Below are 11,764 nucleotides of genomic sequence, written 5' to 3' on the forward strand. Positions count from 1 at the left end.
AACTGTCACAGTAAAGGAGCAAAATGAATTCACAAGACAAGGACTACTGTGATCCCAGAATGGTTACATAAAGTATATTGTTGCTGTCGCATCAAACTCTTCATTATTACCACTGACGTCTTTACATCTTCGATTATGGCCACTTCCTTCTGCACTGTGAGAATTGAAACATCTCAGTACAGCTTGAAGTGAAATGTATTTTCTTTCGCTTACAAAGTTACCATTCCATACGATTGGGGCTGTTAAGACAGCGATGGTATATAGAAATACTTAATTAGTTTTTTGTTTTTTTTTAACCCTATAAGCATGAGACTGTTTCATAACCATATATTGCAAACTCAAACAAGTTTCTGAGCTTTCTGATGACTTTTAAAAATAAAATTCTGAAGTTTTATAATGTTTCTAATGGATTTGTAAAAAGGAATTTCTAAAGTGTATGAGGTTTCTAAAGAATTTGTAAAATGAGAATTCAAAAGTGTTATGAAGTTTTTAAAGGATTTGTTTGTGAAATAAGAACAAACAAAAGTTCTGAAAGTTCATGAAATTTCTAATGAATTTGTAAAATGAGAACTCAAAGAAAGTTTATGAAGGATCTTTTAATGGAATGGAAATATTAAGATTTATGACGTTTCTAATGAATTTGTAAAAGAAGGAATTCTAAAATTATAAATGAATCATAGAAAGAAAAGCAAGCATACATTCCTAAATAATAACTGTCCCTTAAGTGCAATAAATGTAACTTTTGTACTGGTCATTTGTACTGGTCCATTCACAAGGAAATGCTTATCCAGTGTAAATGGACAGCTGTTGTTGCAAAAGGTGTAAAAAAGTTTTAAAGTTCAACACCAGGAAAATTAATGAACAGTGAATTTGTTTATAAAAGGGGGATTTGGAAGTTGTTTTAGAAAGCATTGCTTTTAATGTAAAACACACACACACACACACACACACGACTCATTATCATGTATTGTAAAATCAGGCAGTCAACCAGATGAGCTCATATATGTGTTCTAGTCACTGAAGTGTCACTAATTCCAGATTCCAGCTTGTAAAAAACTAGCCTTCTGTGTACACACACACACGGGTCAAAAGTCAAGAGGTCCCTAACCACTTCAATTAGCGCTTTAAAGGCGTCCGTTCTGGACGAGGTCACTCTTGTTACTGACCTCGGACCAGCGCGCTCTCCCACGTTTACTGTCTGAGAGGAAACTCATGAACGGGCTCTGATCAGAAACAAAGGGGAAAGTCCACCAACAATCCGTTCCCACCATTATTATCCTTCAGATAATCAGACCTTATTAAGATTATGGCTGGTCTTTAATATGCAAAGCATGCTGCATTGATATTCATGAGATATGTAAATATGATGAATGACTAATGAGCAGCTACTCTAAAAGCAGCGGTCGATCCCCAAGAGAAAGGAAAGGGGGAAAAAAATAATAAAATCCGTGCCATCCATTGTTCCACAATGCAGTCAAAAACAAAGCCACACGGAGATAATGCTGCCAACAATCTGACCTTGTTTCGGCGTTATGTTAATCTAATTCAATTAAGCAAAACCTTTATGCTTGTGAGGATTATGTAAAATGAGTTTGTCGTGTTTAGTCAATGTACTCTGAGGACCATTACTCCATCTTATGTCATAATTTGATGATTTCATTTGAAGAAATGGTAAGTTTACAGAAAGCACCAAAGCTGGAAACTGCGTTAAAAGGGATCTCACTCAAGTGGCTGTCGTCGCCATAAGCACAATACATTCTGCCTATTTATTTCTGTCATTTTAACATTTTTGTTAAAATGTTTGGAAGAGAGCTCCTAGACAATCTGATGGACAATGGTCACCATATCTGGTTTCATTACCTTATAATATTATTTTAAAATATTTTTCCTCCTGTAAATTGGAGAAAGCTATTTTTAACAATTAACAAGTATCCTGAAATACTCTGTCTACTGATCTGTTTAAATGTAATTTCACTATATATGTCTAGCGTTAAGCAAAAACTTGCAGAATAAAATGTCTAATTGAACTGTGTCCAAACATTAGACTATGAAAAAATAAAATTATATATACATATATGTTTTTTGTCATGCTCACTTGTCTGTAAGGCTGTGCCTTACGCAACTACCTCCATGAGTATGAATTGTGACAAATGTCCAGCTATGATCAAATGAATGCCACTGTGGTTAGTGAGAAAGAGAGAAGTGGTTTGTTTACTTGTATGACCAGCAACATCAAGGAAAGAGAAAAGTCATTGATAAGGGCTTCATGGGGGAAGCAAATGATCACTTCAGAATATGAGTCTCAGACGCAAATGTGCCTGACATGTTAGCAGAGACGTGGGTGGGTGCTATAGGCTGCCCGTCATAAGTTCAGAAACAATCCGTAATTTTTAAAAGCTTAGCCAGTTTTCTTTGATGGTCTGATATTCGTGATAATGGAATTTTCTATTACTCGTGCCTGGTAGTGTATTACACCTGTGGGTTTTGGTGGGTTACACTTGTTAAAATGGTTCTTAATAAAACTTCCTAAAATGTTTCTGCATCAAAACACGTCCTAATGTTATTAAAGAATCTTCTAGTCAGCACTATATCCAACCCTATTTTAGAGCGTATGTTGATGGCTGTTCTTGATGGAGGAGAAAGTACACCAGGAACCTGCCTGGGTAAAATCTCTAAGTGTAAGTTGTGTCACATGATTATGGGTTGTTTGTCACTGTGGCAACAGTGACCTAAGGGCAGCTGGTGAAAAGGGGAAGTTTGTCTGTTCATTTGAATAAGATGGCCTGAATTTGTCAGAGGTTTTATCCAAGTCCGCACACACATAGGCACTGTGTGGCCTGAGAAGGTCTCATCGACTGCTTGCTCACACACATAAGTCTTTGTTTGTCATGTAGGCTACATGTTTCATTGTGGTCTTCCCTTTCTTGCATTCATTTAACTTTCCCAAACTCTCATTAAAGTGGTTCTCAAATGGTCCCCTGAGACGGTATTTGTGGTATGACCACGTATTCAGAGTTAGAGCAAAAAATCTATGGGTCTGAAGGTCCCTGAAAACTGTTTGGACTGATGTACAGAACCAGACAAAATGTTTATATAAATATTTATTTTTTAATCTATTTATTTAGCTTTTTTAAACAAAATATGCCGGTTTTAATATATATTATACTTCTATACTTATAATAAAGTTAAAATATCTATAAATAAGTTAAATAATCTAATTCATCTCCAAAAATTAGACATGATAGCTATATCGACTAGATTCAAGATTACTGCACTTTTAAAGATAGCATTTCTTGCTATGTAAATCTAAAGGCTAATGCTAAAAATGTGGACATCTGTTTCTAAAATCAATAATAACAAAGTTGGTTGCATTAAATTTATTTCTAGAGCAAAAAATGTATCTGCATAAAGCTGCTTGATAGAACACATGGAGCATATAAGGTTCCATGAAGTTATAAGATGGGGATTGTATAATAACAGAAGATCATATGCCAAGCCCCTTGCATAGGTGTGACTTTTACCCGCTACTTCAAGTACCCTTTTACCTGTTTATCTACGAGTCACTCCTTTAAATGATAAGTGATCACAAGTGTTCTTTGAGTGATGCCACAGAATATTCCCTTTTTGTTCCCTAAAAAACCTTCTAATAAATATTACTGGAGACCCATATTAGTAAATGGGATATATGCATATGAGGAGTCTTCTTAATGTTACTTGTAATGAAAAGATTGTGATTTTTTATTACGTGAAGGTTCTACCCAACCTGTAAGAACCACTGGATTTTTCAAACACAGTTCTATAGGGAACTAAAAGTGGCTGTTCTGTGGAACTGCTCAACCTACCCCCTTTTTAAAAAGTGATCCAGATTTTGATCTGACTTACTGTCTACCTATCCGCCCCACCTACCTGCCTATCTGACTTGTCTGCTGGTATGACATCCAACCAAATTAATCTCCATCAGCCTTAACCAACAGCAACAACTGTGGCATTTAACATTTCCCTAACGCCATCAGCGGTCTGCTCAGCATTCTTAAGTGAACTCACCTGGAGAAGTGAAGTAACCCCTCCTTCACCACCCTCAACCAAATACATACCACCCCAACAAAAAAGGACACAACTCAAACCTTTAAAACCAGAGGAGTCGTCCACTCACCTTGACGTCGGAGAAGAACATCTTCAGCATGTTGGAGCTGGGGTACCTGGTGTAGAAGAACATGAGCTTGGCCTTCTTCAGGTGGTTGGGAGAAAGCCCTTCCTGAATGTGCAAATGAGTGGGTTAAGGAAAAGCAGCCGAGCCCCAAGCAGAGAGCAGGGGCAGGATTTGCTTGCCATTATCATCATCATTACTCAAGGTGCCGCGGCGTCACGGCCAATAAAACACCACGGCCAAACCGGTTTTACATGAGAAAGTCATTTTGCAGGCAAAGTGAGCAACGTCTTTCCCTAAGCCCTTCGCCTCGGACGGCTTCTTCCTTCAGATGTAAAAGAGTAAGGGGTTATTTGCATGGCACCTACAAATACAGCGGTAAGTACTTGGAGGAACCCTCTGGGTCTCTCACAAAGCATGACGAGCTCATATCAGAAGCTAAATAGATACGTTCAGTGTATTTCTTCCTTTATCTTTTTGCTTAAGAAAAAATGACATGCATTGAATGTTATTTAACCTATTGAACTGCAAGGTTCCACATGTGTCTACACTTCAGTCCCTCACTTTCATAACTACGAGCATTAGGAAATCAGGAAATAAGTGGGTTTTTTTTTTTGCTGTAGTATCTAAGCATATATATTCAATCAAGCTCCCTTATTGGTTAATCTTTCAGGCACTAGACAAAATGTCAGATTAACCCACACTATAATTAGGAAGTGGCAAAGGAGTGATTAACTAATCACTGTTTGATTTCCAGTGGGTGGATCCAATTTTGAGATTAGAAATGTCCCTCTAGGCCTTCTGGAAGTCCTATCCAATGAGTACAGAAAGCTGTGAGATGTCAGAGGACATCCAGTTATGGGTCAGCCAGGCCTGACTTAAACTGGTTCATAAACAGACATTATGCTATTAGCATTTTTAACCAAAACATGGATTTTAAAAAAAAAAATATATATATATATGTGCTAATACATTTTAATATATTTAATACATTTTAATTTTGGTCAATTTCCCATGTTCTATTTTATTCATGTATGTTATTGTCTGATTGGGTAGATATATCATTAATTGCAAATAATAGCTGTTGTCTAACCAGGCTTCAGTTGTTATTAGCAGTAATGGCTGTAACCATTACAACTAATTACAGAAGGAGTTACTGTAAAACTGCTACATGCAAGCTAGAGTATATGGTAATGTGTCTGTTTAAATCATAAAGTCTTAAAATGTCTAATTCTCTATTATTTGCTCTAAAAAAGGCAAAAATATTAATAATAACCATAATAATATGCACTGCAGTGCAGTGTTAACATTCTTACAAATCCTATAGGTCCTAGAAATCAGCATTAACACTGTGTGTAAAGTTTATCATCCGTGCTGAAGGCCTAGCTAGGCCTAGCTGGTCACTGATAACAGTAAAAATCTTTCATGAAGACTCACTCATTTTATGATAAACGGTTGTTAGGGTCTCATAGCAGCAAACTTGCCAGCTCTCATCATACCTGTAGGCAGCGATTTGCTCATTACACTAAGAGGTTGGAAAAGACGAACTGCTGTGCCAAGGAACCGGTCAGCATTTATCTAAAAACATCTCTTTGATCCCACTATATGATTGCAAAATGACACATTTGTCATGTAAATATGGCTAATCCCAAAACATAAACATGTCTTGTTAAAGTGTGCACACATTCAAAGACTCAAAGGAACCGTAAGTAGAGTGCTCCACATGAATGAGAGAAAGAGGGAGAGGAAAAAAGGAACGAGAGGAAAATAAATAGGGGGTGGTTAGTTAGAAAAGCGCATCTATCGCTCTCTCTCTCTCTCTCTCTCTCTCTCTCTTTCTCTCTTTCTCTGCCCCTCTCTCTCGCTCTCTCGTGCCATCTGGTCTTGCTTTATGAGCACAAAGGCCAGAGAGAATGAAAGAGGGACAAGCTGCTCTTTTCTTTTGCAGCATTACTTCATTCAGCGCTATGGATGAATGGATCATGCGCAAGCACAAAAAAAAAACACACACTCACACACACACACTCGCATAACATGAAAGCTAGAGAGAAGTTTATCACTGCAAATAACTTACAAATAAAAGTTCAATGTTGGCAGTGCAACACCCACAGTAAGGTTCAACCCTACCATTGCTTCTTTAGTCATGTCGTAATAAAGAATGTCTTAATGGAGGGCATTCTGCAGCTTTTGTCTGTTTATAATGACGTGATTTTTAACATCTCCATAAAACTCTTTCCTTATACTCGGTGCTAGTCTGCTTCTCCAACCGAGAAAGGTCTTGACTGCTTACAACACCTTGTTATGTAAAGTCACCCAAGTTCGAGTCAGTGAAATTTTAGATGCATATGCAAATTAGTTCAAGACATCTTCGCGCAAGTTTGCGGCAAAGCTAGCAGGCCGAGCCCGCTGTGTTGATTATCGGCGTTTCTCTTTTTGCGAGGGAGGAAAAACTGCTTGGCCAGTTGTCCGGGTGTTTCAGTCCAATCTGCACTTTTTCCACCATGCGTTCTGCATTCATCAATAATCTATTTAAGCTAAGAACGCATTGTAAGTGCGAACGGGGACTGAGTGTGACATTCCTGCAGAGGACGTTCTCCTGCCCTAACCTCCGCCACACAACAAAATGGCTGATTATGCGATTCTGCCAGACAAAGAGTCCTCCGCACCCTCCTCCCCAGCCCTGCCTCCTCTGACACCAGCTCTGGGCCTTTTGTGTGTCTGTCAAACAGAGACTGGCTGCCAGTAACCCGGTGGTCACATTGGGGGAACTTTCACCTGCCACCGCTCCAACCCGATTGAGATCGCTCGACACAAGGCGTAAATGAAATGTCAATGGCGGACAAAAACAAACTTCCCAAGCTGCAGTACTGACTCCACATCCTGAGCCATAATCCCGCCCCACTTGCTTGCTATCTAATATCGCCGGTCTTAAGTCCATGGTAACCCCATTCCCAACACAGGGGTTCCCGGGTGCGCCTAACCTCATTCCCAGCACTTCACATAACCTCATTCCCAGGCACGTCCCAGGCACCAGAGACCCATCCTCGACCCTTCTCGTACTTTTACCTAATCTTTATCCCGCTGTAATTAACTATGCCCTAAGTATATCCAACCTCAATAACACTTCAGTTCCCAGCAGCCGTTTTCTCGAGGACACTTTCCGCATATTTAGTGGAACCTAGCGGACTTCAGCCACTCCAAGCCTTGGTTGGGTTATTGCATCCACAGCTAAATTTCTCCTCTTATTCTGACATTATTTGCAGTAATTAATGCTGCTGTTAGGGATGCGCAATGATATTGGAATCCTATTGCTATCAGCATATAACAATGAACAGTGCATTGAACAGTGCTGGTCTATTGTGCAAAAATATCTCCTTTTTATATCCCTGTAAAGATAAAAGAATCAAATTCACTGTAATGCTAATCCAGGTTTCTATTTCACAAATTAGCAAATTTTTCATATCACTTTCCACATCTGAAACTGCCTCCCTGTACATACTCGCGTGGACCTGGGAAGGGCGCATTTTCCTCCAACCAACACGCGCTCTACTGTCCGTTTTTCACTGGCTGCTCTGTTTGAGTGCAATCATTTTTTAAACAGCTATAATAATAACATACAGCAACTGGCGCGTAGGGTCGTTATTTAATTGTTTTCCACCCCTCTCTTTCTTTATTCCCCCCACTCTGCTTTCTGGATGGGCCGGCTGTGGAGAACGCAGGGGCCCTTGGCTCGGCAGACAAGACGAGGCAGTGTAATGAAAGACAAACAGACAGCCGCAAACACCTGTTAATGCCCGCTTCAAAGAAAAGAAAGGAAGAAAAAAAAAAGCATTGAAGAAAAAAAAGAGAGAGATTGTTTGGCTGCCAAGCAACAGCTGAGGGCCCTCAGGTTGTTGACAGATCTTTATGAATCAAAAAGGGGGGAATGAAAAGGAGGGATAATTGTTCCTCTCTCTCTTTTTTTCTATAATAGGATATGATGAGGGATGACAGAGGTGGAAACTGTCAGTCAAACAAAAAAACATGGACAGCAGGCTAGGCCTTGAGACCTTAAATGAACCTCACAGCTCGGCAACCGAGATAGCTGGCACCACTTATAGCCTAAAGGCCCCGAATGATTTTGGATCTTTTTTAAAAGGTACGTAATTACGGATTCACATGAATTAAACATTTAAAAGGTGCTCGTTCAGCATCAGGGCTTATTATGCGCAATAAGTTGTATAGGTGCTAGAATATATAGGATATCAGTGGTGACAATGAAGGTGCAATTTTGGCTGTGCTCAAGGCATATGTAGGCTCTAACCTACCATTTTAGCAGTGAGTCCCATTCTATGCTCAGTCCCTCAGGAGTTAACCTGAAACCTCCATCCATGAGCCCTTATCACACGGCCATCACATGGGGTTAAACCATGGGAATCAGAGGACATGGCACTCTAATGTTTGTCTGGAAGGGGTGAGTGTTCATAGTGAAAGGCACTTGAGTAGTAAATGAAAAACGCTAGTGTGACTTAACAAAACAGAGCAGGTAGACGGACACTTTCGGGGAGTGATTAATGGAGGTCTAAGCTGGGTTTCCCAATGGTGTTATGCACTGTAGAATGGGCAGCATTTTAAATGTTCTCTGTGAAACATAAGTAAATAAAAGTTCTCTTCAGTAAAGCGTGCCATGATGAGACTAATTAACAGAAAATGACAGCCAAACACAACAACACTTGACCAAACTACACTCTAAGGGACCCTAATTGAAAAGCATTGGGTAAAGATATCATTATGCATATGTACATATTTCAAAAGCAGAGTTCAGGTAAGCGAAAAACGTATGTTTCTTTTATAGCAAGGCATAAAAAGGATATTGTACTCCCTGAATATGGTGAGATGTCAGACATGTCCTGAAGATCTCCACACTCAGACTTAATGAGTGAAAGAGACAGACTCTCAGCCGTGCTCCCTGGGTGGGTTGGCGAGCAGGACCGGTGGTGTCCCAAATGGTGGCTGGACGCCATCTTGGTCCTTAAGCTGGTGGTCTCCCGTGAGAGGTCCATGGAATCAGGTGAGCCTCTGTCTTTGCCTGGGTACCCTACCGACGGGGCTCCAAGTGGGCCCTGGAAGGGGTACCCCATGAGAGGAAGAGGAAAGGGATGGCGAAAAGATGGCGGACTGAAGCCCATGTTGGCGGAGAGGGAGGAGGGGTGGAGGGAGGGATGGTGGTGGCCTCCATGAGCGCCCACAGCCGACGATTGGTGGTGGTGCTCAGAGGCTGACTTCCGCACCACTAGAGGCAGTGCCTCGGTCTGATCATTGGCACTGGGGAGAGGGACGCCACCGAACGATTCATGTGGGCTGGGGATTATGACATCGCCAAAGCACTGGAGCCGCTGATTGGCTGTGTGAAAGTTTGGGTTGTCCCCGTTGACGCTGAAACGATCCTGGGGTGCAGGGAGTGGTGGGAACACCTGTGGTAGAGGGCGCGGAGGTTTTGCGAAGACCTTTACTACAGTGTCTACAACCTGGGACATGGCAGAATTTAGTTCCTGCTTCAGTGTCTCTGCCAGTTGTTTGCCTTCTGCATGCATAGAGGTTGGACCTTGACCCTTGCTCCTCAGTGAGCCCTCCCTTTTGGGCTTTTCCCCATCCAACAGGGCTTGTTCCCTTAGCAATGCCCTTGCCCGATCCAGAAAGTGCCCTGGATCCAAATCTGACATTTCATTATCAGAACGATCGGCGGCGGAATCCTGCACAGGCCGCTCATCGATGTCTCCATCGATGAGTCCAGCGTCAGAACGTGCACTGTCTTCTGAGAGGTTTCCTCCATCGTGCTCTGGGTCATTCCCTTCAGAGTCAGTGCTGTCATAAATTTGGAAGAACTTCTCTTGCAGCTGTCGCAGCTGTTTCTGCATGTCCTCGAGCTGCAGCTTGAGCTGCCTGCGTTCCTCTACCTTTTGCTCCTTGCGCGCTGACACCAGCTGCTGGAAGCTCTGCTGCTGTTGAGGAAGCTTTTGCTTGCGCTTGTTTTCGCGGTAGCCATCTCGTGGACTGGGTGGCTGCTGAGGACAATCCATTTCTCCTTCCCCATCTCGTTCTCGCTCCCTTGTGCTGGAGTTTGATGGCACCATGACACTAGGTGAGTGGCTCATTCCACGTATGATGTTCTCTACACGAGCCCGCTTAGCTCGGAGGTGCTCGTCGTTAAGTCGCTCAACGTCAAAGTGACCCAGAGTGGAGCGGCCGAAAGGTGAGAGACACTCCTGAGGACTGTCTTGGGATGAGTTACTGCATGCGTCCTCCTGGGGCACCTCAGATCCTGTGCTGGAGAGGGCGCTACTAGGGAACCCTGATTCTCCTCCTCCACCTCCTCCATTTTTTGCCATGTTGCTCTTCAGCAGTTGGGAGATGATGGTAGCACCAGGAAAGGGCATCATTGCGTCCTCATATGAGTTGGCCCTCTTGAGAAGTTTCCGGAGCACATTGGATTTGGTCTCATTGCTGTCCCCGTGCCCAAGCTGTGTCCCTTGGCACTCCAGCAGGTCCTGCTCCCCGCTGTGATGGGCGTTCATGGCCCCGAAGATGGCGGCGGATTTGGCTGCGCGGGCTGCAATGCTGTCAGCGGAGGCTGCTGGTGTAGGTGTGGAAGTTGAGCCCACGGTTCTCTTTACGCCGATGTCCACTCGTCTTCTTTTGGTCTGTCGATTTAGGAAGGACTCGCTGTCATGGTCCGGCATCCCTAGTGCTACTACTGAGCCATTTCTCTCAGGCCAGGGCTCACACTGTTAGAGTACCACTCTAGTTATCTGCAGGCAGAAAGAGGGACAAAACAACAAAACATAGTTCACTAACACCATTTATAATAAAAAGCCAACTGTCTTGCATAAACCCACTGCCATTTATATAGATCTTGTTGATATATATATATATATATATGTATATATATATATATATATATATATATATATATATATATATATATATATATATATGCACATTGGCTGATTAAGTTGATGTTAAAAATGTTAAATGTTCCATTACTGTTTTATGATATATATATATATATATATATATATATATATATATATATATATATATATATATATATATATATATATTCTTTTTTCATTACTATTTATTAAAAATATTTTCCTATAACTATAACACCACGGCAAATTCATCGGAAATTAATGAATGCAGTGTCTTTGCTTCAGTTGTTAACGACAAAGAAGAATAAAGCTTGTTAATTCCTATTTGGACCAGAATGTCCTGAAACTGAGCATTTGCAATTAGGACATTTCATTAAATGTGTTCGCAATGTGAGGACAAGAAGCAAAAGGAGACAGCAAGTGTGTGTAGTGTAGTGGGTATTGGGGTGAACACCTCAGCTTTGCATACATGAGCAAAGTCCTACATTGTACAGACAAATAGAGCAACAATTGTCAGTTCACACGACAACAACAGCAGCAAAAAAAAAAAACCCTGCATAAAATTATGTTAATCGCCTTTCTACTGTCCCCAATTACATGGATTTAGACCAGGCAAAACATTTAGGAACCAATGGTTTAAAAAAAATGAAGATTAATAGCGCAGAGGAACAAAGATGACAACAGAAAGCATTCCCACGGTTATCAG

The 11,764-nt window shown here is 41.3% G+C and overlaps 1 protein-coding gene across 1 annotated transcript in view; it reads right to left on the reverse strand.

The window, feature by feature from the left end:
- LOC140575181 (prospero homeobox protein 1-like) overlaps positions 1 to 10,866 on the reverse strand; it is a 28,853-nt gene extending 17,987 nt beyond the window's left edge. Inside the window, exons 1-2 of the mRNA XM_072695381.1 lie at positions 9,001 to 10,866; positions 4,154 to 4,261 (exon numbers count right to left, since the gene is read on the reverse strand). Coding sequence (XP_072551482.1) covers positions 4,154 to 4,261; positions 9,001 to 10,866 — 1,974 coding nt within the window. The remainder of the gene's footprint in view (positions 1 to 4,153; positions 4,262 to 9,000) is intronic.
- Between the last annotated feature and the right edge of the window lie 898 nt (positions 10,867 to 11,764).

This window comes from Salminus brasiliensis, chromosome 1 (assembly GCF_030463535.1).
Source record: "Salminus brasiliensis chromosome 1, fSalBra1.hap2, whole genome shotgun sequence".
Lineage (NCBI taxonomy): Eukaryota > Metazoa > Chordata > Actinopteri > Characiformes > Bryconidae > Salminus > Salminus brasiliensis.